This window comes from Tetrahymena thermophila (assembly GCF_000189635.1).
Source record: "Tetrahymena thermophila SB210 genomic scaffold scf_8254666, whole genome shotgun sequence".
Taxonomy (NCBI): domain Eukaryota; phylum Ciliophora; class Oligohymenophorea; order Hymenostomatida; family Tetrahymenidae; genus Tetrahymena; species Tetrahymena thermophila.
Genome location: NW_002476433.1, coordinates 317,835 through 345,620, shown reverse-complemented (window position 1 = coordinate 345,620; position 27,786 = coordinate 317,835). Strand labels below are relative to the sequence as shown.

At 21.0% G+C, this 27,786-nt stretch overlaps 10 protein-coding genes across 10 annotated transcripts; 6 read left to right on the top strand and 4 right to left on the bottom strand. All coding sequences in view use genetic code 6, as the record gives it.

Annotated features, from left to right (window-relative positions):
* Positions 1 to 124: 124 nt before the first annotated feature.
* TTHERM_00401980 (histidine-tRNA ligase) lies at positions 125 to 2,596 on the bottom strand (the record flags this gene model as incomplete). Its single annotated transcript, XM_001014072.3, has 5 exons — positions 125 to 253; positions 375 to 651; positions 1,407 to 2,128; positions 2,338 to 2,482; positions 2,541 to 2,596. 5 exons carry the CDS (start codon positions 2,594 to 2,596, stop codon positions 125 to 127), a joined length of 1,329 nt encoding a protein of 442 aa, XP_001014072.3.
* A 966-nt stretch (positions 2,597 to 3,562) lies between these two features.
* TTHERM_00401970 (transmembrane protein, putative) lies at positions 3,563 to 4,189 on the top strand (the record flags this gene model as incomplete). Its single annotated transcript, XM_001014071.1, has 1 exon — positions 3,563 to 4,189. One exon carries the CDS (start codon positions 3,563 to 3,565, stop codon positions 4,187 to 4,189), a length of 627 nt encoding a protein of 208 aa, XP_001014071.1.
* A 1,246-nt stretch (positions 4,190 to 5,435) lies between these two features.
* Positions 5,436 to 8,460, top strand: TTHERM_00401960 (fibronectin type III, carboxy-terminal domain protein; the record flags this gene model as incomplete). Its single annotated transcript, XM_001014070.2, has 3 exons — positions 5,436 to 6,000; positions 6,097 to 6,513; positions 6,737 to 8,460. The coding sequence occupies exons 1-3, from the start codon at positions 5,490 to 5,492 to the stop codon at positions 8,458 to 8,460; spliced, it is 2,652 nt and encodes an 883-aa protein (XP_001014070.1). The 5' UTR covers positions 5,436 to 5,489.
* Positions 8,461 to 9,482: 1,022 nt separating this feature from the next.
* Positions 9,483 to 11,142, top strand: TTHERM_000401959 (kinase domain protein; the record flags this gene model as incomplete). Its single annotated transcript, XM_012797229.1, has 8 exons — positions 9,483 to 9,552; positions 9,704 to 9,793; positions 9,926 to 10,015; positions 10,070 to 10,159; positions 10,207 to 10,296; positions 10,688 to 10,777; positions 10,892 to 10,981; positions 11,052 to 11,142. The coding sequence occupies exons 2-8, from the start codon at positions 9,735 to 9,737 to the stop codon at positions 11,140 to 11,142; spliced, it is 600 nt and encodes a 199-aa protein (XP_012652683.1). The 5' UTR covers positions 9,483 to 9,552; positions 9,704 to 9,734.
* A 490-nt stretch (positions 11,143 to 11,632) lies between these two features.
* Positions 11,633 to 12,627, top strand: TTHERM_00401950 (DPCD protein; the record flags this gene model as incomplete). Its single annotated transcript, XM_001014069.3, has 8 exons — positions 11,633 to 11,635; positions 11,694 to 11,730; positions 11,786 to 11,832; positions 11,895 to 11,931; positions 11,982 to 12,097; positions 12,169 to 12,240; positions 12,296 to 12,489; positions 12,546 to 12,627. 8 exons carry the CDS (start codon positions 11,633 to 11,635, stop codon positions 12,625 to 12,627), a joined length of 588 nt encoding a protein of 195 aa, XP_001014069.3.
* An 809-nt stretch (positions 12,628 to 13,436) lies between these two features.
* On the top strand, positions 13,437 to 15,003 carry TTHERM_00401940 (3-oxo-5-alpha-steroid 4-dehydrogenase; the record flags this gene model as incomplete). Its single annotated transcript, XM_001014068.3, has 7 exons — positions 13,437 to 13,554; positions 13,610 to 13,652; positions 13,724 to 13,838; positions 13,898 to 13,989; positions 14,255 to 14,377; positions 14,502 to 14,809; positions 14,873 to 15,003. 7 exons carry the CDS (start codon positions 13,437 to 13,439, stop codon positions 15,001 to 15,003), a joined length of 930 nt encoding a protein of 309 aa, XP_001014068.1.
* Positions 15,004 to 15,506: 503 nt separating this feature from the next.
* TTHERM_00401930 (hypothetical protein) lies at positions 15,507 to 18,195 on the top strand (the record flags this gene model as incomplete). Its single annotated transcript, XM_001014067.2, has 7 exons — positions 15,507 to 15,581; positions 15,725 to 15,887; positions 15,985 to 16,425; positions 16,826 to 17,490; positions 17,602 to 17,899; positions 17,966 to 18,093; positions 18,151 to 18,195. The coding sequence occupies 7 exons, from the start codon at positions 15,507 to 15,509 to the stop codon at positions 18,193 to 18,195; spliced, it is 1,815 nt and encodes a 604-aa protein (XP_001014067.2).
* A 1,346-nt stretch (positions 18,196 to 19,541) lies between these two features.
* Positions 19,542 to 20,027, bottom strand: TTHERM_00401929 (hypothetical protein; the record flags this gene model as incomplete). The annotated part of the gene is made up of 2 exons (XM_001470709.2): positions 19,542 to 19,652; positions 19,722 to 20,027. The coding sequence occupies 2 exons, from the start codon at positions 20,025 to 20,027 to the stop codon at positions 19,542 to 19,544; spliced, it is 417 nt and encodes a 138-aa protein (XP_001470759.1).
* A 1,238-nt stretch (positions 20,028 to 21,265) lies between these two features.
* On the bottom strand, positions 21,266 to 23,459 carry TTHERM_00401920 (AMP-binding enzyme family protein; the record flags this gene model as incomplete). Its single annotated transcript, XM_001014066.2, has 3 exons — positions 21,266 to 21,435; positions 21,500 to 21,744; positions 21,805 to 23,459. The coding sequence occupies 3 exons, from the start codon at positions 23,457 to 23,459 to the stop codon at positions 21,266 to 21,268; spliced, it is 2,070 nt and encodes a 689-aa protein (XP_001014066.2).
* A 1,094-nt stretch (positions 23,460 to 24,553) lies between these two features.
* Positions 24,554 to 25,933, bottom strand: TTHERM_000401919 (hypothetical protein; the record flags this gene model as incomplete). Its single annotated transcript, XM_012797228.1, has 4 exons — positions 24,554 to 24,584; positions 24,644 to 24,764; positions 24,813 to 25,220; positions 25,438 to 25,933. 4 exons carry the CDS (start codon positions 25,931 to 25,933, stop codon positions 24,554 to 24,556), a joined length of 1,056 nt encoding a protein of 351 aa, XP_012652682.1.
* Between the last annotated feature and the right edge of the window lie 1,853 nt (positions 25,934 to 27,786).

The following is a 27,786-nucleotide window of genomic DNA, read 5'->3' as shown; positions in this document are numbered from 1 at the left end:
TCCAAAAATGGTCTAAATGAATACTTTTATAGATTATTTTTTGGCAGAATAAAACAAAGATATAATTGATTATTATTTCGTATGATCTTGTTAAAAATACTATATAATATTTTTATTTTTATATTCAAAATTGGTAATTATTTATCTACTCACGTTCAATAGTAAAACTTTCGCGATCTAATAAATTTTTTATGCTCACTTTTTTTTCTTTCACCTCATTTTCGCCAATGAAAATACCCCATTTGAATTCATTCTATTTTAAACAAAAAATGTTAAATTTAAAATCATTCTATTTCAAATAAGCTTCATCTTAAAAACTAAAACCTATTTTTGCTTTCAATAATTAGTTTCAATAATATATCAATAGTAATTACCTTCAATAAATATTCCATTTACTTATCCATTTTAGATGTATGAAGGACAAGTTAGACTTCAATTTAATCATCAGAGATTGAATTCATTAAATTGACGCAATATAGCTTGAGATTTCTTTCAAATTCATCACTTAAATTTTATTTTCCTAGGACAGGAACAATTCCTATTTTAATCTTTTTCTTCTCAAACTCTTTTAACTTGGGATCATCGTCTTGCAAGAGCAAGCCAATTCTTTCGATACCACATGCAAAGCCTACTCCGTTTAAGTTGGTAGCTCTATAATTTAAAATAAAATTTAAAATGTATAAATGTGGTTTAACAAAGTGAACATAAAACAATTATATATTGAACAAAATATCTTATATAAAGAAGGAGAATTTGCTACTTGTTCTATTTTTCCTCTATCTTGTATTAAAATAGTCGTAATAAATAGAAATCTAATAGCAAACCGAAATAATGCTATAGATGGAAAAATACTCTAGTGTTGGTGAATCCAACATATGCAATGATGGAGAAAATGAATATATAGTTAATCCAAATAAATTCTATATAATTTCAACTTATAGCTAAAAAAAGTGCTAGTAGAAGAATAAAAAACATCCTAAATAAAATTAATGTAGATAGATAAATAAAATCTTCATATCTTTTTTATCTTAAACCATATAAAAGCCAAAATCATTAACAATAAAATATGAATATTTAAATTAGATTAAATCATTTAAAATTATTTGAAATATTATTTAATGTTTCTAATTTATAAAATTTTATTTAATAGTAAATAAAATAACTGTTTGTATTTTTAAAAAATTTGATATATAAATGAAATGCTATTTCAACCATTTATTTATTATGTATTTGTAGCAAATATTAAAAAAATAAATCTTATGTTATTTATAACTTTGATCATAAATTCTAATTATTTTTTACAAATTTACTTAAATTGTTTCAAATTAAATTTTTTTTCTACTATGATTTTATTTGGGTTTTTATTAAATGTATTTAAAATTTAAAAATATTTTATTTAATTATACTTTGAGTTAAGAACTGATGCTAGATGATCGTATCTGCCACCTGCCAGGATTGTGTCTTAAGATTTACCCTATTGAGCAACATTTTTGATTTCAAAGCAAGTGTGTGAGTAATAATCTAATCCTCTTACTAGTAAAGGATTTATCTTGTAAGAAATATTAAGAGAATCTAGTACTTCTAAAAGATTTCTAAAGTATTCTTTGCTTTCTTATTTCATACTTTCTGAAAATTAAGGAGCATTAGCTATTAAATCTTAATCTTATGCCTCCTTAGAATCAAATATTCTTAAAGGATTATTTCTTTCTAAGCGCATTTTACTTAATTCAGAAAGTTTGTGTATATTTTTTTCATAGTATTCTTTTAAAATTGAATTGTATTTTACTCTGTCTTCAACATCTCCTATTGTATTGATCTCCATTTAAAATTCGGAATGTTTGCCCAATACCCTTTGTAAAAACTTATGAGCTACTATAATGATCTCAGCATCTATTAAGTAGCTATTTTTAGGATTCTCTTTATGTAAAAATTCACATCCTAGCTAGTAAAATTATCTTTGCCTTCCTAGTTGAGGGCGCTCATATCTATACATAGGACCGTAATAATAATATTTCTGCTACTATTCGAAGTGCTTTGAATTTTCTAAAATATGACGTACAACACTTGCAGTACCTTCTGGTCTAAGTACAAGTTCTTTACCTGACTAATCAGTAAATCCATACATTTCCTTTTATAAAATGAATCATAAATTGGTTAGATAAAAAAACATAAAATCTTAATGGATTTCAAAAAAATTAACTAGAATTATCTATTAAATCAACCAAAATTTATCAACTTTAAGAAACAATATAAAAAAAAGGAAAATACTCATAAAAATCTTAAAATGAATATTTAAAGTTGACTAAATTAAAATAAGAGAGCATAAGTTTTTTTTACTTTATTAATAATTTCAGATGTATCTCCTAAAGTTCTCGAGAAAACTTATTTATGCTCTAAAATATTTTAAACAATCATCTAGTACCCATGCTTTTCCATTACCTTAGCACCGCAATCAAATATAAATCGATGCTTCAAAAGCTAACTTTATAGTTTTATAATAGTTTAATTTTTAAATGGAAAAAGTAATAAATATTTATTACTTTCCAACTAAATCCTTCATTCCCTTAACAGATTGCAAAGAGCTAAATCTCTACATTTGAGTAAAAGCGGAGTTTGATTGTAGGATATTTTATGAGTTAAAACACAAACTCTTAATCATATAAAAATGTAAATAAAAAAAGATATTTTTAAATTATTTTTTAATTAATTAAATACTGATTCTTAACGAAAAGTTAAAAACTAATCCAAGTTTGTTTAATAATCATTAAATTTTTGAATTATATAATAGAGTAAAATACTTAAAACAATTACTAAATTACTTTTAGTAAAAAGATTAAATTTTAATTTATGTTAATATTGGAATTTATAATATTAGAATAACTCAATTTAAATTTTAAAAGCAAAAACAAAATATTTTGAACAAAAAATAGTTCTTCAAAAAAAAACTTAAAATTAAATTAATTTTTTGATTATAAATAATAATTTAACAAATTTAACAATAATGAATATATTCTAACTTAATTTAACTATTAAAAAATTAGTTTCCAAATTTGTTTAGAAAAATTTAAATATTTAAATTTATGATTATAAAAAATTAATAAATTTTTATTTATTTATAAATAACAAAATGCATTTTCATGATATTTAAAATAATTATTTACTAAAATAAGTCAAATTTAATACCAATAATTTTTAAATCTGCTTGTAAAAAAGAGGGAATTTTATTTATTATATGTAAGCAAATAAAATTTACAAGAAAAATAATTTACTTTAAAATTAATTTTTTTTTAATGTTTTAATTTATTACAATTAATATTAAATATTTTTACAAGAAATATTATCTTATCTTTTAAGAAAGAAATTGTTTAAAGTAAGAGATAATACATTATTTTATGAGGTAGAAAGCTAAGCTGTTTAGATAAAATTTTTATCTTATAAATAATCTTTTGTTGATATTTTCAATTATTTGTATATAATAATATCAATACTTAAAAAGAAGCTCCTTTACTAAACAATAAACTATTTTTGATTACTCTGTAGAGAGCATAGTAAAAATTTAAAAATGAAGAAAAGAAAATTTGAAGTTGAAAGCAGTGAAAGTGACTTTTCTCCTAAGGGGGAAGATGAAAGTAAGAAACAGTAAGCTTTTCTAAAGCAGTTCATGAAATCAATGAAAGATCATGGAGAAAAAATTATTTAAGATAAACCGCCTTCTTATACTTATGAATTAGTATTATCTTGTCTCTATAGTTTAATTTGGGGAGGAGTGTTTCTTTTTTTATCTAGCATCAGCATACCTACTTGCAGTGTTTTATCTCATACTAATTAATTTATTGGATTTTTTCATTTTGCCTTTGCAACTATAATATTCATATATATGAATATAGCTTGGTATGCTAGCTCTCACAATAAAATTGAAGCATGGAAACCTTTGCAAAGATTTATTAGCGGGTATCGACTTATTTAAATAATAGCTGAACTTATTTTATTAACTATTCTATCTGTTAACTTTTATCATTTCAAAAATTATTGTGATAATGAATTCAGCTTAATAAATCTTGTCTATATTCTACTTTAAGGAGTATTAATTAGTTTTACAGTCATCCTAATATTGCTCTACTCACTTGGAATCGCAACTGATACTATATAGCAATACTTGATTAAATCATATGGAGTATTATCAGACTGAAGAGTTCTTCAATTTTTATAATTTTATTTTGGTTGAGCTATGAAGAAGATGTAAAAAATCATAAATACAATTTTTTATTTTTAGATATAGGAACAAAAAATATACTTTTTAATTTACAAAACTAATTTTTTGATCATAAAATCTCAGATTTTATTTGAAAACAATTTTTAAAACGAATAGTCAATATAAGGGAATTAATAAATAAATAAATAATCCTAAAAAAAACTCTTATTTAAAATAATAGCTAAAATAAATAGCAAAAATACAACATTAAAACTTATACTTCAATGATGTGTATTTAATTTTAATTTAAAAAATATTTATAAATATATGTATGCATATTTCCTTATCTTACTTATCTTAGATAATCCTTTTAAAAAAATTAATAACCATGCTTATTTATTTTAATAAAAATCTTTAATACCATTTGATATTTGATATTTTACTTACAAAAATAAATAATCACTAAATGTATAAATTTATTCCTTAATTATCCTTTTATAAAATTAATAATTAATAAACTAATAATAGTTATTTATTTATACATAATCCACATATTAAATCATACTTAAGTACTTCATAATAATATATTTAATTATTAAAGAAGTTCTTTTATTTAAATTTAATATAATTGACTAATATAATATTTTAGGAAATATCAATAAATCTAAATGATAATTGTAAATTAATCCAAATTATTTAAACAATTTTTTAATATGCTCATTTTTATCTACCTATTTTTAATAAATGAATGAATGAATAAATAAATAAAAATATTAAATTTTTTGTTAAATTAATATGAAGACTTTTTAAACTTGAGGTTGTTTTTATTTTCTTATAAGCCCAAGTAATTTCATAGAAAAAAAAACATGAAATTAATAACTAAAAATACTAATATATTCCTAATTGTAAGTTAGAGGATAATCAATATATTACTTTTTGTTTGATTTACCACTATTTGTATCTTATTCAGATAATAGATGGATTATATAATTTATTGTTAATTTAATATAGATTTTAGTGGAAAAATATCCAACCAAAATAAATAATTATTAATTAATGCAAAACGTGAAAAAATAAAAAATATTAATTTTTTGTGGTGACTGATCCAAAGGAATTACTCTACTTTGGATTATCTAAATGGATATTATTTACTCAGTCTTCACATGATGTAAAGTAAAAACAAAATTTTGAGCTTTAACAAGATAATAATACAATTAAAACTAGATTCTTAATTTAATTTATTAAAGTAAATATATTTTCAAAGCTTAATTAAACTAACAAACAAAGGAAAACAAATATGATAAGCTCAAAGCTGACTAAACTATTAATAAATATCATAGCTTTATTCTTATCCTTCATCTTATTTGTTGATGGAAGAGAAATTTTGTCACAATTTTAAACTGGTTATGATAATTCAACTTTTTAGAACCCAATAAAAAGCCCTGGATAAACTACTGTGAATATATAATTTTAAAACAGCTACTCAAGCACTCCATAAGTTTTGATTTATCTTTCTGCAATATCTGTATAAAAAACTAATCTATAAGATTACAAAGTAGAAGCAACTTAGATCACCTCTAAAGGGTTTTAACTCTTGTATACAGTGCAATTTAATGCCGAAACTGTGTCTCTAGGAGTTTCTTGGATTGCTTTTGAGCAAACATAAAATGCAGAAGTTATTTATTAAGAAGTAAATGGAATCAATTTGGCAAATTCAGGTCTGTAGCAATCATTTAGATTTGACACTTTTCCAATTACATTTTAAAATAATTACACAAGCATCCCAAATATCGCAGTATTCTTTTTAGGTAATAAGAAAATTAAACTTTCTAAAAATTATTTATGTTAAATGGATTCTTTTTATTTTTAGTTCACATGAAATTAAATTTTTTTTATATTAATAGGAGTTTCTTCTTTGCAATCGTCAACAGATACTTTTAGTATTAATTTTGCAGATGCTTAAACTTATGGATGTAGTGTAGCGATATCAGCATGGAATTCTGGCTTAATCAGCAAAGCATCATTTGCGTTGTTTGTTGTGGATAAAAATATGAGTATCAGTTAATACGGTAGTTAAAACAATTATAATGGTGGAAGCATAGATACAACAAATCCATGGATGGATGCAACTTAAAGTAATAGAGTGCTTTAAAAAACTTAGGTCACTTCAAAGAATTTATCACCTTCTACAGATCCAAATTCTAAAATTTTAAGCATTTCAGGGTTTACAGGGTATGATGTTAGATCTAGTTTATTTGCAAATTTAAGGATAAATACCTCAACTTTTAGTCAATCTGTATTCTCACAAAGTGTTGAAACATGTAAATTATCCTTTTAATTAAAAATGAATATCAACCATAAGCTATTCAAAAATTAAAAGAAAAATATAAACTTCAAAATAAAAGTTTTAGAATGAAATTATAAATTATGCTCTTCTAAAATTATTTCTTGTTGTTTAAATTTATTATTAAACAGTTTTTTTAATTTATTTGTAAGATTATTTGATGAAAAGATTTTAAGTATTTATGTAATTTATATAAATAGGGGGACAAAGCTAGGTAGTAGGAGGATTTTGGTATTCAATGGCTATTAATACTACTGTGAATAACTTTAACTCAACAGACAGTGGACTAGCATGGTGGATAATATTGATTATTGTTTTAGCCATTTTGATTGTAATAATATTAGTTGTTTTACTCATTATTTGCATGGAAAGAAGGAAAAGAAAAGAAAAAGAAGCTTTGGAAAAGAAAAACGAAAATATATAAAATAAGGAAGAATCTAAAAATGACATATCTAAAAATGAAGCTACTAAAAATTAAGATTTATCAAATATTAATAAAAATTTAAGTCAGGACAACACAAATTCTATTATGATTAAAGACAGAAATTATATTGATGATTACATAGTTCATAAGGAAAATCCAAACACAAAGAGAGATGCTGATAATATTTTTTTAAATAATACTCAATTTATTTCTCCTAAAAACTCTTCAACAGAGACTAATCTAGATTAATCAAAGAAAATTATTTACTTAGGAGGAAATGTTGAATATTCTCCAACACCTGTGTCTAATTAAAGATCTCAATAAGCTAATTAGCAAAATAATAAACAACAATCATACATTCAATATTACTAAAATCCAAGAAAATAATATGAAATTGTTAATAATTATTAAGATGAAGAAAACGGTATTGCAAATAAAAATAATACTAACAACGATCATTAAGCTTCTGCATAAAATAATAATTAAACTTTACCATCAACAAATTTAGCTGATTAGACACAGCAAAATAAAGCTTAAGCTGATCAGTCTAATGTTATTATAGAAGGTTAAAAATAAGACCCTAACACACCAGTACCTTAAAATTAAGATGCAAAGAACTAACCTTTATAAAATCAACCTAAACCTTAAAATAGCCAATAGGAATAACCAAATAATCAAACAAATTAATAAGTGTAAAATAAGAATATTTCACAAAATGAAAAACCTATTGATAAAACTTTAGATGAATTAGATAAGCATATCAATAATTATAAAAAAGATTAAGTAAATTAGAGTTTAAATTAATCTTAAATATCATAAGATGTCGAGCATAATGACGAAATGAAATAAATCAAGTTATCTAATTATGACGTCTATCGCTAAATATTACAAAACAAATAAAAATTTGATAAATAACAAACTAACCAACCAGATATGGCAGCTCAGCTACCTTAGTAATAAATAAAAGCAAACGATAATGATAACAGCAATAACCAAAATAATCGTAATCATATTCTTAACAATCGTTATACCTTAGATAAGGGTAATAACAATAATAGTAATAGTAATAACAATTTTAATATAAATAATAACAATAGCAGTAATAATTTCTATTCGAATAGCAGCACTTATAGACCACTTTAATACTCTTCGAGATAAGAAGATTTATAATAGTAGAATTAAAATAATACTTTACCAAATATTTAATCAAGTAGCCTCAGCTAGGCTGGTAACATGATTGTAAATGGGTATGGAAACCAAGCTTCTCCAAACAAAATCAATTCAAGCTAAAAGAAAGAAAACGATCCTATGTATTAATAAAAAACATAACCAGTGTAATATACTTAAAAAGACCCCACCCTTAACACTGTAGACTCTGTTTATAAGCATGTATAGCAATCTTTATATACCAATCAAAAAGGAAGTGATTTTCTATCAGTGGAAGATGATGATGATATGCCTAGAAGACCAAAAGATAATAGTAATATTCCAAATCTTTGATATTACAGGTAATAGTATTAAGTCTAGATTAATTTACTATCTTATTTACTATATGTTTAAATTATTAAAATTTTGATCAAATAAGCATAAAGATATTTTAAAAATAAATCCTTTTTATAATATTAATAATAAATTAATTTCGAAGTAACTTTTTAAAAATGTGTATCTTAGTTAAATTAAACTCTTTTAAAAATTATAAAAGTAAATATTTAATAATTAAAAATGTGTATTTTAGTTAAATTTTATTTAATTTAATTTAACTTAATAAAATAAATATAATATCTTTGTATTATCATTAAATGAGGTAATAGCTCTCTTAAATTTTTAGATAAAAACAATTTAAATTTTATTAGAAAGTATCTCAAGAAATAAGCAAATAATTATTCTTATTATGTTAATGCATAACAATTACTCTAAATCATTTTTTATCAAGATTCAAATAAATAAAATGTAAAAAGCTTTATGGTCTTAAATATGTATGATAAATTCCTCTTTAATTATTGAAGTGTTATTTCATAAAAAATAAATGCATAAAATAATTTGCTTTTACTATATTTTTAAGTTTAACTTAAAAATTATTATTCAAATTAATTCTTTTTTGCTTCTTAATATCTATCTTTTGTCCTTAATTAACCTTAATTAATTTATCAGATTTTATAATTTTTAATCAATTAAATATTATTTAATTTATTTAAAGTAACTTTCGTAGAAAACATATTTAAAAAAAATGATATAAAATCAAAATGAGTTTACCTCTCTTTAAAAAGTAAATATAAAATTTGAAAAGTAATTTTTAAGAATAAAAATTAATTTCATTTAAAAGTTTGAGTCTTCAGATTTTGCTTAACACATAAACTTAAAATTAAGTCTTAAGTAAATTTTTAATTTCATTATTTAAAAATTTTTATTTATGTATGGATTGTTGTAAAGATAAATAAATATATTTTTAAATCAATTATTTCCATATTTTTATTTATTTTTTTATTTTAAAATAAATTTAAGTTTTAATTTTCTTGGAAATAGTGGTATTTAAACTTTATGCTAATCTCTATCTAAATGTTGTAATCTCGAAACACTAATACTTGACATTTGGTAAATTTGATTTCATTTAAATTATTCCAGAACTTAATATTTTAAATTAATTTAAAATAGTAAAATATAAAAAATAATTACTTGCAAATAATTAAAAAATGATTTATTAAATTGTCATATCTTAAATATATTTGTTTTAATTTATTTAAAGTCAAAATGAAATTAATGAAGAAGGAATTGAAATGTTATGCTCTTATCTATAAAAATGTCTAAGTTTGACAACTTTCACTCTTTGTTTAGAGTAAAAAATTATATTTATAATATTAACAGTATTAATATTTTCTATATAAATAAATTTAATAAGTTACCTGAACAAATTTTTACCCCTAAATTATCCTTTAAATTTCATATATTATTTAAATTTAATATAAAGTGAGAATCAAATACAAAATTCGGGTTCAAATCACTTAGGGATGGCTTTACTAGAGTGCAAAAATTTGAATAAAGTTAGTTTAAACTTATTGTAAAAATAAAAAAATTTACTTGCAAAAGTTATTAATAAAATTTTGTTTAATAGTGAAAACTCTATTTCAGATTAAGGAATATACTATTTAGCTAATAATTTGTCTAAATGTTTAAATCTTATTGATTTAAATTTAAACTTAAGGTAATTTTATTGATATTAAATTGAATAATATTCAAAAATAATTTTAGCAGCAATTTAGTAAATTCAGAAGGTGCAATTGAACTAGGGAAAGCACTTTCAAGCTCTTAAAGTTTAAGATATTTGAAATTGTGTTTATCGTAAGTAATATTTTAAATTTCTTTAATTTAAAATTTATTTTTACAAGACATTATACAAAAAATCTTCACTTACTTAAAAATTAACAAAATATTTAACCAATTTAATCAGAGACATAATTAATTCTCACTAAAATTATATTTATTTAAAAAGATATTAAATTTATTATTTTTACAAATTGAAAAAATTAAAATAGCTTTATAAATACATAAAAGATCATTTTATATATCAAAAATATTTTTGGTTCGCTTAAAACTTTAATTAAATCATTGAAACATAGTTTTTTTATTTATTTAGATTAAATTAAAATTTTATTAATTTTATTTTAAATTTTCAACTTGATTTATATAAAATTAAAAATATTATGAATATTAATTAAAAAATAAATTATAGGTTTAATAACATTGGTGCAGATGGTGCTTTTGGCTTAAGTTTTTATTTGTAAAATTCTAGTAGCCTTAAATATTTGATAATAGACTTATGGTATATTAACATAATTTAAATTTTAAATTTTTGTTTTAAGTTTACTAGACTATATTAAGTTTTAAAATGATTTTTCTTAGTTTACTAATTAAAGCTATTCCTTATAAAATTTAGTGCAAACAAGCTAAAATCAGAAGGAGTAGTTAAACTAGAATCTATCTTGCATTTATTCTTGAATATTTATCATTTAAATATTTATTTAAGGTATTGTTATTATTATTTTATGATAGAAAACCTAATTATAGTTCTTTCCTTTTTATCATCTAAACAATAGTAAAAATGGGATTGAAAATAACTTAAAAAACAAGATGCAAAGAAAAATTTTTAAGAATAAGAGATTAGTTTGTAAATATATTTAAATTTGAAAAAATTTTGTTTACTAATTAATTAATCAATAATTTGCATTTATTTATATAATTGCGAATATTTAAAAAGCTTCTTTAATATAAAAATATGGGATTCTATATATTATATTTTGCTATTTGTTTATAATTACAGATGTTCAATAATTTATATATTATTTATAACTAAAAATTAAGTTAATATTATTATATTTTATTTTAATATTTCAAATTTCTTAATTTCATTTTACATGTCTTATTTTATTATTTATAAAATAATATTCATTTTTGATAATCTAGCTATAAGTAAAATTCTTTTAGAATAAAGAAAAAAATATAATTCAGTAAATTTATTATTTGAAGATATTTTTTTTAATAAAAAAATATACTTAAAAATTATCATTTTTTTTTTAAATATTTATATATTATTTAAAAATTTTTAAATTAATTAAAAAATAGTTATCAAAAATCAAATTCTTAAGCAAATTAAAAATTATATAAAAACATTTCATAAATGGTAAAATTATTCTTAAAATTTATGCTGAATAAAATTTAAAAAATATTTTTATAATTAGGAAACCCAAAAACCTACTGTTACATGCTTAATTATAGGTAGAAATATTTTATTGTTAATTAAAATTGAATAATAATAAATCATCAAAAAAAGGTGGAAAAAGATGTTTGTAATACACTTTTCCAGATAAAACAGAAATGGTAATCAATTATAAACATTCAAAATATTTTTGTGATTACAATTAGTTATTTATTCTAAATAGGTAGAAGAATATGATATGAAAAGCCATGAATTATTAAGTAATTAGCATGATTAATTAACAAAGAAGAAAATTCATTTTAAAAAATAGTGAGAAAAATCAAAAAAGCTAGCAATTTTAAGGAAGCTAAATGGGAGTATGAAATAGGAGAAGCTCCTCTAAATCCTAATCAATAAGAATAACTGTTAAAGGCTACAAGTGCAAATGTAAGCAAATTTTTATATGAAAAAAACTATTTTTTACATTTTGTTGTAATTTTTTATGAAATATATCAAAGCCTATATTCTTAAGAAAGGACACAGACAGAGATTTTTAGTTTAGAATTAGAAATTTGCCATACCCAGAAGAAGTATTATGCAATATTTAATCTTGTATATGGTAGTTTATAACTAATGTAAAAATAGGTTTACTAAATCGAGGTCGATGAAGAAAAATAATAATTAGTGGTGAGAACAACAAATAAAAAATACTTTAAAAGAATTGATGTTCCTGATTTGGCAAGATATAATTTAAAGTTAGAAAAGGGCAAAGCAACTTTCTCTTACAAAAATAGTACATTGCTTATATCATATCCTAAACCAGATCCTATACTTTTAAGGTAATAAATTAATATTTCAAACTTTATAAATTTACTTTGTTTTTATCAAACTAAAGAGAGTCTGAGAGAAGAAAATAATTCGAGAAATTAAATGCTAAAAAACCAAGGGAAGGTGATATTGAATTTGTTGAAAATTGATTTTATTTCTTTAACTTTTATACTTAAAAACAAATGAAATATTTATTTAATGAACTAGTTAATAAAATGCTAATATTCTGTACACTTATATATAAAATTAATATTTGTATCTATGAATGAACAAATGAAATGCATACAATTTTCTAAAATTAAATTCACTTTAAATAGATTTCTTTTGATAGTTTACATAGGGTTTTTAATAAATAACAATAATAAATTGTTTCAAGAATCTTTATATATATATTTATTTTTATTTATAAGTTAATCATTTTATCTTATTTTATAATAGAAATATAAATTATACAATTAAGGAATTAAGGAAAGAAAATTTTTAGTGAAAATAAAAGTTGTTTTTTGTTTTTTAATTATAAAGAATTAGTTTATTTTTAATATTAAATGAAATTTTAATGAGATGGAATTTATTTTAACTAAAGTTAATCATCTTGAACATTCCGTAAGTGTAATTCTTCTAATTTTACTAATAAAAACTGCTTATTTTGGATTTTATCACTCTTCTTTATAATTAATAGTCATCAGCAAAAAATAAATACAAAACAAAATGACGCAAATAATATAAATTTGCGGCAAATAGTAATATCTTTTTGATGATTTTGAAAATGTAAAAAAGTTAAATTCACAGATATCCAAAATCTTATACAAATTAGTATAATATTGTTATTTAAGAGTTTTAATCTTAAAATAGCTAATATCCCAACAGAAATTAAGAATAATTAATTAATAATAATAAGAATCATATCTTTTTCAGTTTACAAAAAAAATTCAAAAATTTCTAATAGAAATATAAATAGATGTCTGACGTGATCATCATTAAGGACCGTAGAGGAAACAAAATCGGAGAAGTCCGTCTCGATCTTAGCGATAAGAACTCTAATGTCTTATTATTAAAGAAAGAAATCAGCAAAATAAGTAAATTTATAAATAATAATAAAAATCATTCTAAATCTTTCAAATAAAAATATAGAAAGAATTGCTCCTATTAGATAATGGCTCACTATTGGAGATGAGTAATTAATTTCTCTTAAATTGAAAAAAGTGTCTTAAAATATTAATTTATTTAATTTAAAACACAAATTAGTGAAAATAAAACTATTTTGGATGATAACAAGAGACTTTTAACTACATATCCTGTTGTAAAAAATGGAATTGAAGTTGTTGTCAAAGACTTAGGTATTTAACTTGGCTGGACTACTGTAATTCTAAAATACATTCATTCAAATAAAGTACTACAATTTTTAAATTATAATACAAGGTCTTCTATGCAGAATACTTGGGACCTATCATTTTTTATGGTGCTTTCTACTTGATTGGTAGATCCAGAGGTGAAATGACTACTAGTTAAAAGTAAATTTTTTAAAATAATAAAACTAGAATGATTAAAAAAACTTAAAAATAATTAATTAATTAATAAAACAATTTTTTTAGAGTAAAGTAATATTTTAAAATATCAATTATGCTAAATAAAATTTGAAATGAATAATCAAAATGCCTTTTTCAAAAAATAAATTCAAGATATTTTAATTTTAAAAATTTTGTGATTTATTTTAATTTATTTAATCAATAAAAAAAGCTGAGAATTTTATTAAAAATCATTTTTTTAAAATATTAGCATCGGATTAACTATTGGTGTTCTCCACTATGTTAAGAGAATTCTTGAAACTCTCTTTATCCATGTCTTCAGTAGAGACTCTATGCCTTTAGCTTCTTGCTGGAAAAATTTCCTTCACTACTGGTATTATTATTGTTATTATTATTATTATAAAATTGAATAATAAAATTGATTGATAAATATAAAGAGAAAATTGATTTAAAAAAAATAAATTTAACAAACTTAATCTAAAAATTAAAAAATAAAGGATTTTCTTTGGCACCTTTATTGGTGTTGAATACTTTATGTATTACAAAGACCCCGGTTATAGCAATCTTACCAAGGGTATCTGGCTTGGTCTTTGGGCTCTCTTTGAATTCTTAAACTTCTAGTGCCACAAGACTTTATCAAATATTAGAACTGAAGTACCTTCTAAAACTCTCGAAGATGGTTCTTCTGTAAACAAGCGTAGAAAGATCCCTACTGGATGGGGTTTCGATTAAGTTTCCTGTGCTAACTATCTTTGGGAAACTCTTGCCTGGGTTGCTTTCTCTGGCTTTTCTAGATGCTATACCTGTAAACTATAATTTTAATTATTTATTTTTAAAAATAACTTTATTATTTAAAATATTAAAAAAGCCTACTTCTTCACTGCTATCAGCTTCTACTAAATGTTCGTCTGGGCTTTAGGAAAATAAAGAAGATACAAAAAAGAATTCGGAAAAGAATTCCCTAGAGGCAGAAAAGCTATTATTCCCTTTTTAATTTGAATTAAAAGTTTATTAAATTTATAAATATTATTATTATTAATATATGATACATGTTTTTTAATACAAAAATTAAGTTGATTTGAAGAAAATAATTTTAACTATTTCTTTTAAAATAAAAAATTAAATGAAATTTGTTTCAATTTGATTATTAATTGTAAGATATGTCAAATTTAATTTGCTTAATATAAAAACTAAATTCTTTTTTTGAAATAAAATTGAGCTTAAAAAAGTTATGATTAAAATATTTTTTGAAAATTAACTTTTTTTGTTCATATTTGAAATAATTTTAATATTGAAATTTTTTATTTTTTTTTGAGAGAATGCATCTATTAAACATTAAGTAATTAATTAGATTTTAATCTTAATAAAGTATATATATATATATTTGGAATTTGGTTGGATGCGATATGTATAGAGTTTGAAGATAAATTGTAAAACTGTAGCATAAATTGAATAAGAGATTATTAAGCTAAGTTAAAAAGTGTTTAAAATTAACTTTATGAATGGCTGATAGAACTACTTTTTAGAAAAATTTAGATGATAGAACATTTAGAATCAGACTAAGAAATACTCCTCAAGTATATACAGATATTCATAATACAAATTCATGATTTACATATTAGTTTTTACTATTTAATCAATATTATAATGGTTAAAATAGCTGTTAAAATAAAATAGCTTTTAAAGTAATTTGCTAACTTATTATACATAATATAAAAAGGAAATAGATATTTCGAAGAATAAAAACTTTGTTAAAGTTATAGAGCATGAATATGCTTGCAGGTATTTAGAAAAATTGAATATAGAACCTAATTAGAAGAATATCTAGTTCATATTAAAGAAATATCCTATTAAGAATTGTGATATTAAATCAGAATGGAATAGTAATCAAACCTTATTATAATATTTAATATTTTAATATTGCAAAAATTAAAATGTATTCAGAAACAGAATATTTTAATAAATTTATGTATCAAATAGATAATAATTTTTCTGCGGATACAATTGTCATCAGCACTCGCAAAAAAGAAGATTTGAATCAAAAGTATCAAGAATCACAAACAAATTTATTTGAAGAATTAGGATTGAAACTTATGAAAATCCCTAACATCGATACTGGCAAAACTAATACAGAAAATGAAAAAAATTTACAATAAGAATCGAGAATGGATTAGAATAAAAGTCCAGAACCTAACTCATAAATAAACGGTGCTTCCATGACATCTAATGCATATAATACTAGCAGTTACAAAGAATAGAGCCAGTCAGCTAAGAAAAAACTATAATCATAAGGCGAAGGATCAAAAGAGAGAACAAAAAAAGCACCTTTAGATGACAAACAAAATAAATTTGAAATAAATTATGACATCGAATATATTAAGAAGAATTATATATTCCCTTTTAACCAAACTACCTTAAGAAGTAAATCATTTATTTTGGTTAAATTTTAGAAAAATATTTTCATTTTACTTTTGTAGATTACTTAGTTAAAATAAAGAGATGAATGAATTAAAGATAATCTACTTACTCTATTAATGATATTATAAATATTTAAAAAATAAATAATTATTTTTTTATCTAAGTTTAATTATAATTTGAAACCAATTAAGCAAAATAATCAATTTAATTAGCAAATTTTTTTAACTTAAATTTATTGAGTTGAACACCAAAAAATTTTTTGTGCTTTTCAAGTTTGAAGTATTTATGGGAGAGATTAAAAATAAAAGCTCTACATATAGAATTATTTATTCATGATTCTACTTAAACTTTTATGCAAAAAGCACTTTTTTCTTTAAATTAACTTATTATTTTTCTTTATTAGAAATAAATTAGAATATGCAAGAAAATCCTAAATATATAACCACAGCAGAAGAAAAGGATTTAGTTTTCACAAATAATATATTTAAATATCCTTTCAGCTAAATAAGGATAGACTCTGATGATCTACATGAGTTATAAAAACCTATTAATATTACGATTGATGATATATTAGTTATTTTAGAAGAATTTAAACAAAAGTTTCCTCGAGAATATATTCCTGTTCAAAACACTGGGTAATAAGAGGTAGAGAAAAAACCTTTATATTCGCAGAGCGATTAGAACGTGCCGAAAGAATTTAGATTATATAATTTTGATAATGTTAATGAGGAAAACGAGAATACAGATGTTAAAAAGAGAAAGCAGAAAGAACCTATGGATAGAGCTATTGTGTTTGAAAAGAGTTAAATAGACTAGGTTTTTAACTTGATAAGCTCACCTACCATGGCCAAGTAAATAGGTTTGTTTACCCATTTTTGCTATTGGGTAATATTTAGTGAAGTTAATATAAAAACTATTGAAATGATCAAGAAAAAATAAATATTTGTGTAAATGCAAGAACATTTAGCTTAATTGAAACAGAAATTACCTAATTTTAAACTTTGGTTAAACCTTACTATGCCTATGATCTTATTAACTATAAAAATGGTTACAGAGTATATTTTCAAAGTATATTTTTTAATTTCTTTATTGATTTTATTCACTAACGATAGATTGTTCAAAGTGAATTAATATTTTATTTAAAAACTCAACTTGCTCAAATCTTCTATTTTAAATTAGAACAGGTACCCTGGATTTTTTAAAGAATAAGGCAGAAGTTTAAATAACCAAGGAATGGTTGCTATTGATAAAATATTGTTTTTATGTGATAAAATATTTGATGAAACATAAATTTCTGGCAGATTCACATTTTTAGAATCTAACTTTAAGCAGTAAACTAAAATTAATAGTGTTTAAAATGATAGAAAGCTATTGAAAAAAAGAATTTATGCTACATCATAAAATATGAACTTCTTAATGGAGAATCCTAGAAGTAGTCAGGCTAGAAACATTTTAGCCAAGAGCAATAAATTAAATCGTAATTAAATTTATATATTTATCATTTGGCTTATTGTATTTTAAAAATAAATTTATCTTATTATAGCAATAAGTTAGACACAAAATAAATTAGAATCAACTTCAAAAAAACAATTTGTAAATTCAGACATAGATGATTTGTAGGAAGAGGAAAGAAAGAAAATAGAAAAAAGGAACAAAGAAAGAATCTCAAATGTAATTTATTTTTATAAATTTTCTAATTCTAACCATATTTTTTAATAATAATAAAAGCTTGTTTTAAATAGAATCAATAACAAAACTAAAAGTTTGGTTTGAAATTTTTCGAAATTATATTTTTTTTTAAAGAATATCTTAAACATAATTTTGTTAATTTAATTTAAAAAATTAAAATGAAAATTCAGAAAATAGATAGATAGAATATAATTTTAGTAAAAGTAAATTAGATTTTTTGTGAGTATATTTTTATAAATTTAATCTTATGTAAAAGTTATATAACATACTTGATAGCAAAATTATATAAAAAATATGATAAATTTCCTCATTGTTTATTAAAATTTAAATAATTAACCAAATTTTTTTTACTAAATAAAAGCAAAATTAAAAACTATTTTGAGTAAATATTTTTTAATTTTTGCCAAAAAGAATTTATCTTTATTAAAAATTTATTTATCAAATTAAATATTCAAAATAAATCCAAAATAAATTTGAAAAAAATTATCAAATTAATCAAAAATATTGATAACTGGAAAGTAAATATTTAAGATTCAATATTAAAATAAAAAATGTTTATATAATAACATTTAGTAAGAATATATGTTCTATTAAATGTATAAAATAATATATTTCAAAAATTTTCAGCATCTATTTTTATGAACAAAATTTTATGATGAGCATTTATATTTAAAAAATCAATTCAATTCAATAAAAATCAATTAAGATTTTAATAATATAAAAAATATTTAAAAAATTTTAAATATCCTCATTTTTTAAAAAATATGATAAAGCTTTTTATTTTTTTCAATGTAAAGAATTTTAATTTTTGATTAAATAATTAAAAGATTTATAAAATCATACACTCAAATTATTAATAGATATGATATTTATTTGATCAATTATGTTTTAAATTAATTTATTTTTAATAATAATAATAATTAAAAATTTAGTATTAAAGATGCATTTTTTTCAAATAAATAAATAAATAATTTTTTTCAAATTTTAATAAATAAAACAATAAAATAAATTCCTTTTATAAAAAGGTCAATGAGTTTCAACTTCTTATAAAAAATAAATTATTTTGAAAGATTAAATATTATTGTGTTTTCACTTTTTTTTGCTCAGTTTTGATTATCCTCTTATTTTCTAAATGAAAAAAAATTTATATTAGCAATTTTTTAGTAGTAAGTATGTAAAAAATCAGGCTATTTTATAACAAGTACTATTTTTATTTGATAAAATAAAAAATACTTGAAATAATATCAATACCAAAGTGTTTTAAAACTTTTATTTAAAAAACTTATTTTGAATAATAAAGTTATAATTTATTATTGCAATAATTATTTTAAAAATTTAATAAAATTATTTATTTTTTTATAGAATTTATTGATTTTTTAATAAGCATAAGATATTCAAAGAAAGATAAATTATATAAAAAAATAATTATTTCAGAAAATATTATTTTTGCTAAATAATAAAAAATCTGATTCACTTTCAAAATCTTCTGATTCTATCTATATGCTTCTTTCGCTTACTGTAGATAAATCTGGAGAAGCTTGCTTTATGGATTTTTTTAGGAGATATAACAAATTAATAAAATATTTTTAAAAAGGAAAATAAAATATTACTTTAATGTTAAAACATTGTTATAAATGCTGTTTGTAAGATGACAATGATATTATTTCAGAACAGTTATAGCACTTTGATTTTATTAACTTGAGTCTGTCTAAATATTTCATACTACATGACAGAAAACACTTCTAAATTTTCTCTGTTTTTGTAGCTTATTGAGTGCAAATATGATTTTAATAGGTACAATCCTTACAGTATTTTTTCAGGCAAAAACTACATTCTAATGGATTTAGAATAGGCTCTTAACAGTCCTAACATTTATATTCTTCAGGAATCTAATTATAAAATATAAAGTTCTGCATCCTATTCTATCTACAATATTTTTTAACTTGTTTTTTATATTGCTTAAGCAATTAATTTTGTTTATTATAAATCTTTCATGGTTTATAAATTATCAATTTTAGAATATTTTTAGAGTACTACGCTAAAATTTAGTCTACTTTATTAAATAATACTCATCAGTCTAAATAATTATTTTTACTGAAACTTAGTGAATTTTGATTAATTAATCGTCAAATTAAGCAATCAATAAAATATTATTCAACTTAAATAATTATATTAGTATTATCATTATCGAATATAATTCATTTCTCTATGAATATATTAACTATTTATTTATATATATGATTTCAATTCAGAGTAATCAGTGTAAACAGTAAGATAGTTTTGATAAAATGTAAGCTAAAAAATATTAAGTATGATTTTTGTATTCACAAATATTTTTTTTTGTTAAGGACCATTATTTTAAATAATAATTTTATAAATATATATTTTATGTATTCAAATATGTGTCTATTCTTATAATTTTTATTTTTCAACAAGGTTATCTTATTTTAATTTCTAATCTACATTACACTGTAGAATAGGGTTTTTTGAATTTTTAATAGTCTTAATATTATCATCAGTTAATGAATTTAAAATGATAACCTAACGTAGTAATTGATAATTATTCCAATTTATTTGAATAAAAAAAAAATAATAATTATAATAATCTAATTCTTAAAAAACCTTAATTTATTGATTTTTGAAATTATTTAAATTTAAATGATCTCTTATATTGGCTTCGCTATAAGGATTACATAAAATCTAGCTAATAATAAAATCTCAAAAAACTAATGTCATATTAAATTTGAGTGAAGTAAATTTGATTTCATTTTCAAAAATATTGTAATTATTTCTAATAATACAATTATTTAAAATATCTACAAAAATGTAAAGTTAAAACTAACATAAAATTTAAAGTGAGAACTATTTTTAAAAAATACATTTTAGCTATCTAATTTTATTTAAATAGCAATAATTTAAATATACTTAAAAGACTCTTAAATTTTATTGATTGAAATTCAATCTTTTAAAAAGGGAAAAAAATTTTTTAGGCTTTTCAGCTAGTGTTTAATAAGTGTTATTATTTTTCACTTAATGACTAATTTTTGCCTATCCGTTCAAATAAGCAAAAAAAAATAAAAATAAAAGTTAAATTCAAAGCCAGTAATAATAAGAAACAACAAAAACAAAAAAGTACAAAAAAACACAAATAATTTCAATTAATATGACACTTTTTAAGAGTTTATATAATTTTTAAGTCTAGTGGGCTTAAATTATCATCATTTTGACACCTATTTAAGAAGTTATTCAAATACTCTAGTTAAAATTTGCTATTTTCCATAAGAGCAAATGATTTTTCATAATGGCTTAAGCTAAATTGTTCCTCTACATTTTTAAAGCAAATTATAAGTTAATTTATTTTGTCAACTTTAAAATAAAAATAATTTACCAAGTTATTTCATGTTTTCAAATTTCTCATTTAAATTTAAATCTAAAAAATTCTGTGAACAGCTAATGGCTTAGAGTGCAGCCAGCTGTTCTTGACTTAACATCATTAAAATAGCTTTCTTCAAGAATAAAATATCCTTAACAAAATTTAATATATTCAGTTCTTTCTGAATTTGTTACTCAATCTTCTTCATCATTTTATTATTTTTTTGTTTTAAATTTATTTAATCTTATTGTTTAAAAGTCCTTTTTTAATAAAATAATATAAATATTATAAAGCTTTTAAGTAATAAAAAATGAATATACTTCTTGCTGAAGATTACATTCTCAACTTTGGTTTAAACATTTTAGTTATGTATTGTTGAAAGTTTTCTCAGAATCATCTAAGACTCTTAATTTTTTATTTCTTTTAGGCGGTTATTTCTGAGCTTTTAATTGTAAAATTAGCTTGAATTAGACCTCTTAATAGATAATGCTAGGTTTGGTCTATATGAGTATGAGAATTAGCTAACAGCATCATCGCCCCAATGACTATCTTAGTTTGTGTTTGAACCTTCTATTACAGAGTCTTATGGTAATATCAAAATTTTATCTATCCTCTCATCTTTATTATTATTATTCAAAGGTGTATCAGTATTCACACATTCAGTTAAAACTTCTTTTTACTCTTAAGAAAATGGTTTATCTTGAAATTTTAATTTAAAGCTATTGGCTTAAGTAATATTTTTTGGTTATTCTAAGTCTAGACTTTACTTTTGTTTATTTTAAAAAGTGGGTACAAGTATACCATTTTCGTGTAGTTCATCAACTTTTTCACCATCTTCATGTATCTTTTTCTCTTCATTTTCCTATTCCTTAACTTCTACTTACTGTTATTATGATTAATTATTGAAAAAATTAGCAACATTTAAATTTTTAAAATAATAATCTTGATAAATTGTCTTCAAAAAAAGCATTAAAAAGTCTTTTTGTATCGATCTCTAAGAAGCATAGCGACCTATAATACCAATTAGCATTAATAAGGCAAAAATACTGTTTACCAGAGCAAGAATTTAAGGCAAAGTTGGGTATTATATTTGAACATACTAAACTATTTCATCAACTTACAACAATGCTATATTATATGGACCTACCCCGATTGAAAGTGCTTGTTATCTATCTAGTCCTTAATTTATTTATGAGTAAGAAAGGGGAGTAGAATAAGTTTCTTCTTTTTAAATTATTAAGCCTTATTTTACAGAAGTATTTTGAATCGATGTATTTAAGATAGTTGTAATTGACTACGTTGAAAATGTATAAACTATCAAATTTCTGTAATTTACTTATAATTCTTATGAGGTTGCATTATACTAAGAAGTGTAAAGCTTAAATTTTTAGCCAGCGTTTAAGCCATTAATAATATTATCTATTTCTGATTACTCCGCACAATTATTAGGCATAGTTGTTTTAATACTATCAATATCTCTGCATCCATAAGTTAATATTTATATTGAAGACTACAAGTTAATCTATGAATTGTGTGCCAAGGTGTAGTTAGAAAGATTAGTAAAATCGACACACTTAAATCCTAAAAGGTTAGGGTTAGTGCAGTCAATAACGTCTAGAGTTATGAATTGCTAGTCATCGTTACTTTGATAGTAAAAGAATGCAATATAAACGATGTATGTCTTTTCTTTTTATTTTTCTAGCAAATAGTTGTTTCCATAGTCAAATTTAAAGGCAATCAGGTCACTGCTTAAGGGGATATTGAGTGTATGATCAGTTACGAAGCTTTGAGATCTATAGGTTGGCTCAATTTAGTTTGTTATGTATTCCTTTAAAATGTACACAAAATATGCCAAGCTTGTTAAAATTACTAAAATTGATAAAAATGCGCCTAAAATAGTACCTTTTTTCATATGTTTATCGTTCACATTAAATGAAAATTGAGATGAAAATAAGTCAATTTTTGAAATTATCATTTTATTTGATTTTTCTTTTTTCTTTAGTTCTATTTTTTTCTTCTCCTTAATTTTTTATGTTTTAAAAAGTAATTATCAAAAATTTAATTAATTGGTTAATTTTTAAAAACTTGTCTTATGACTTTAAAAATACTGTAAATGCTCATTAATTAAGGCATTCCCTAAGTATCTTTTTTACCCAAAAAAAAGTGCCAAAATAAAAAATTTAAGAAAAAAATGCCTTAATTAAAATACGCCTTAATTAATGAGCATTTACAGTATATTAATACATTTCCACATGATAACAACTTTATCAAGATAACAACTTTAAATTTAAATGTAATATAAACTAACCATTCCTTTTTAAGCTTTTTTTCAAGAATTGAAAAAAAAAAAAAACAATCAATTAATATTAAGAAATTAATTTTATGACATAAAAAAATTTAAAAAGTTAATAATTTATTGCACTAAAGATTGCAAATACTTATGAAATAAATAAAATTAGAGAAATTGATTTTAAATGAATTTGAAAATAAAGAAAAAATTTATTAATAAAAATTGTTTGTTTTAACAAAAAATAAATACTAATATTCAACAAATTTTTAAAATAAAAATATAATTAAAATATTTTTTAATTATAATTTGAAGATAACTTAATTTCTTTCAATGAAAGTAGGATTTTTTAAAAGATTTATATATCCTTTTGTCTATTTTTGTCAAACTACTATTTTCATCCATGCATCTTTAAAGAAACTAGTTCATAAAATATTGTTATACTTCTTAATTTTCTAGTAAAACTGATTAAGCTTCAAAATGAGTTAAATTTTTATCTTTTACTAAATTTTATAATTAAAAAATATTGTCTATTTATTTATTTTGTTTGTTATTGATTTACTTTATTTTATGTCAACATTATTCATATCTAACTATATAAAAAATTTTTCAGAGTAGCTTAAAATTTAGAGCGCAGCCAATTATTATTTATTTAAGATCATTGCCATAGCCTTCTTTAATAGCAGGATATCATTTAAAAAATTTATGATATTTAAATTTTTTTTATCATAAATTTTTTTTAACTTATTTTTCTACTAACTTTACTGTCTTATTACTGAGCTTCATTTTATCTGATTCTTTTTTGAGCAATATCTTTTTAAAATATAAGTTTAAAAATATAATTTTGAAAGGCTTAAATTAATTATTTTTACTTTTTATTAAAAACTATTTTTTTAAGCTTTTCAGATATGCTTAGGCTTTAAATGTTTTAAAACTTTTACTACAAAAATTCGAAATCAACACTTTTATGGTTGTTTTCTCCAATTTTGGTTTCTAAAAATAGTAAAAAATTAAATATGAATTCAAAAAAAAGTAAATTACTTAGTTATAAGTTGCAGTTTGAATTTTTTATTGTATTTAGGATGGATTACTACTAATTTTAAATTGATTGTTACTTATAATATTTTTTTTATAAATAAAAATCAAGTTTTGTATTTTCGTTATTTATTTGTTTAAGATTTTTATTTAATATTTCTAAATTTGAAGAAGAGCTTAAAGACTTTCGATTTTAGGAATTAGGTATTTTTTAAACCTTAAATTCAAAGTCGTTGTTGATGGGAGAAGTGTTTGTATTTTCACTTATTTTTAATGGACTTAGAGTAAATTATTCTATTTCTAATGAACTCTTTTTTTTGTTTTAAAAAACAGGAACAAATATTGGCAGATTTGAATTTTCTTAAAAATAAATAAATATTTCACTAAAGTTATCTTTATTATCCTATATATTTCCTGTTTTGTAAAAATTATCACAAATCGAAGATTTTTATTTATTTAAACTAGGATTTGTTTCTTTTTTATAATGTAATAAATTGTTTGCTTTTAATATTTCTAAATATTTGTCTTAAAATAGAGATTGTAAGTATAACAATATTAAATCTTTATTGATAGAAAATTCAGAAGATTTTCTACCAATAAACCCAAAAAAACATTAAAAAAGCAAAGATACTATTTACAAGAGCAAGTATTTATGGTAAAGTAGTATATTATATGTAAATTTTCTCAACAGATTCATCTATTTATAGGGTTACAAAACTATAAGCTCCATCTCCACTTTGTAAAGCAGACTATCTGCTTATGCTTTGATTTATTTATGAGTACTATATTGGGTATGCAAAATTCTACTCAGACTAAAAAATTAATCCTTATTTTACTGAAGTAGTCTAAAGTTAAGTATTTATGATGGTTGACATTGAGTAATCGGAATAAGTAAAGATCATTATATTTTTGTAATAAATATGCATATTTTAAGAAGTTATATTGTATTATGAAGTAAATAATTTAAATCTCTAACCTGCGTTAACCGCATTTACAGCATTATCTATTTCTGTTTAAGTTGCACAATTATCTGGTATGGTTGTTTTTATAGAATCAATATCTAAACATCCATAAGTTAATATTTGTACTTGTGATTAAATATTCTCATTTGTATTAAGAGTTAGCATATTATTAGATAATTTAGAGAAATCTATGCATTTAAATACTATTAAATTAGAATTTTAGCAATCGATCACATCTAAAGTAATAAATTAATGATCTTCCTAATTTTGGAAGTATAGCAAAATGCCATTCAAAAATTTGGTGAATTGAGATCACTATTTTTTTGAATGGTTGATGCCTTTGAATATTATTTATATAAAGATAAATAATTTTATAATAGAATTTAATTAATAATATTAATAATTTTAATTTTTTTCAATCTTTATGATTTTTCTATTAAAATGAGAAATTTTAAAAATTTTTAGTGAGAAACTTTAGAAACTTGAGAAAAATAAAAAGAAATAAGAAATATATAAAAATGTAAAAATAATTATATTTTGTGTAGAATATTTTTTTCTACCTACTGATCCATAAACGCCCCAATTCTAAATTCTCTTGTCTAAATATTTCTTACTACATGACAGAAAACACTTCTAAATTTTCTCTGTTTTTGTAGCTTATTGAGTGCAAATATGATTTTAATAGGTACAATCCTTACAGTATTTTTTCAGGCAAAAACTACATTCTAAAGGATTTAGAACAGGCTCTTAACAGTTCTAACATTTATATTCTTCAGGAATCTAATTATAAAATATAAAGTTCTGCATCCTATTCTATCTACAATATTTTTTAACTTGTTTTTTATATTGCTTAAGCAATTAATTTTGTTTATTATAAATCTTTCATGGTTTATAAATTATCAATTTTAGAATATTTTTAGAGTACTACGCTAAAATTTAGTCTACTTTATTAAATAATACTCATCAGTCTAAATAATTATTTTTACAGAAACTTAGTGAATTTTGATTAATTAATTGTCAAATTAAGCAATCAATAAAATATTATTCAACTTAAATAATTACATTAGCATTATCATTATCAAATATAATTCATTTCTCTATGAATATATCAACTATTTATTTATATATATGATTTCAATTCAGAGTAATCAGTGTAAACAGTAAGATAGTTTTGATAAAATGTAAGCTAAAAAATATTAAGTATGATTTTTGTATTCACAAATATTTTTTTTGTTAAGGACCATTATTTTAAATAATAATTTTATAAATATATATTTTATGTATTCAAATATGTGTCTATTCTTATAATTTTTATTTTTCAACAAGGTTATCTTATTTTAATTTCTAATCTACATTACGCTGTAGAATAAAGTTTTTTGATATTTTTAATATCAGTTAATGAATTTAAAATGATAACCTAACGTAGTAATTGATAATTATTCCAATTTATTTGAATAAAAAAAAAATAATAATTATAATAATCTAATTCTTAAAGAAACCTTAATTTATTGATTTTTGAAATTATTTAAATTTAAATGATTTCTTATATTGGCTTTGCTACAAGGATTACATAAAATCTAGCAAATAATAAAATCAGAAAAAACTAATGTCATATTAAATTTGAGTGAAGTAAATTTGATTTTCATTTTCAAGAATATTGTAATTATTTCTAATAATACAATTATTTAAAATATCTACAAAAATGTAAAGTTAAAACTAACATAAAATTTAAAGTGAGAACTATTTTTAAAAAATACATTTTAGCTATCTAATTTTATTTAAATAGCTATAATTTTAATATACTTAGAAGACTCTTAAATTTTATTGATTGAAATTCAATCTTTTAAAAAGCAATATAATTTTTTCCAGCTTTTCAGCTGGAGTTTAATAAGTGTTATTATTTTTCACTTAATGACTAATTTTTGGCTATCCGTTCAAATAAGCAAAAAAAAAAAAATTAAAGTTTAATTAAAAGCCAGTAATAATAAGAAACAACAAAAACAAAAAAGTTCAAAAAA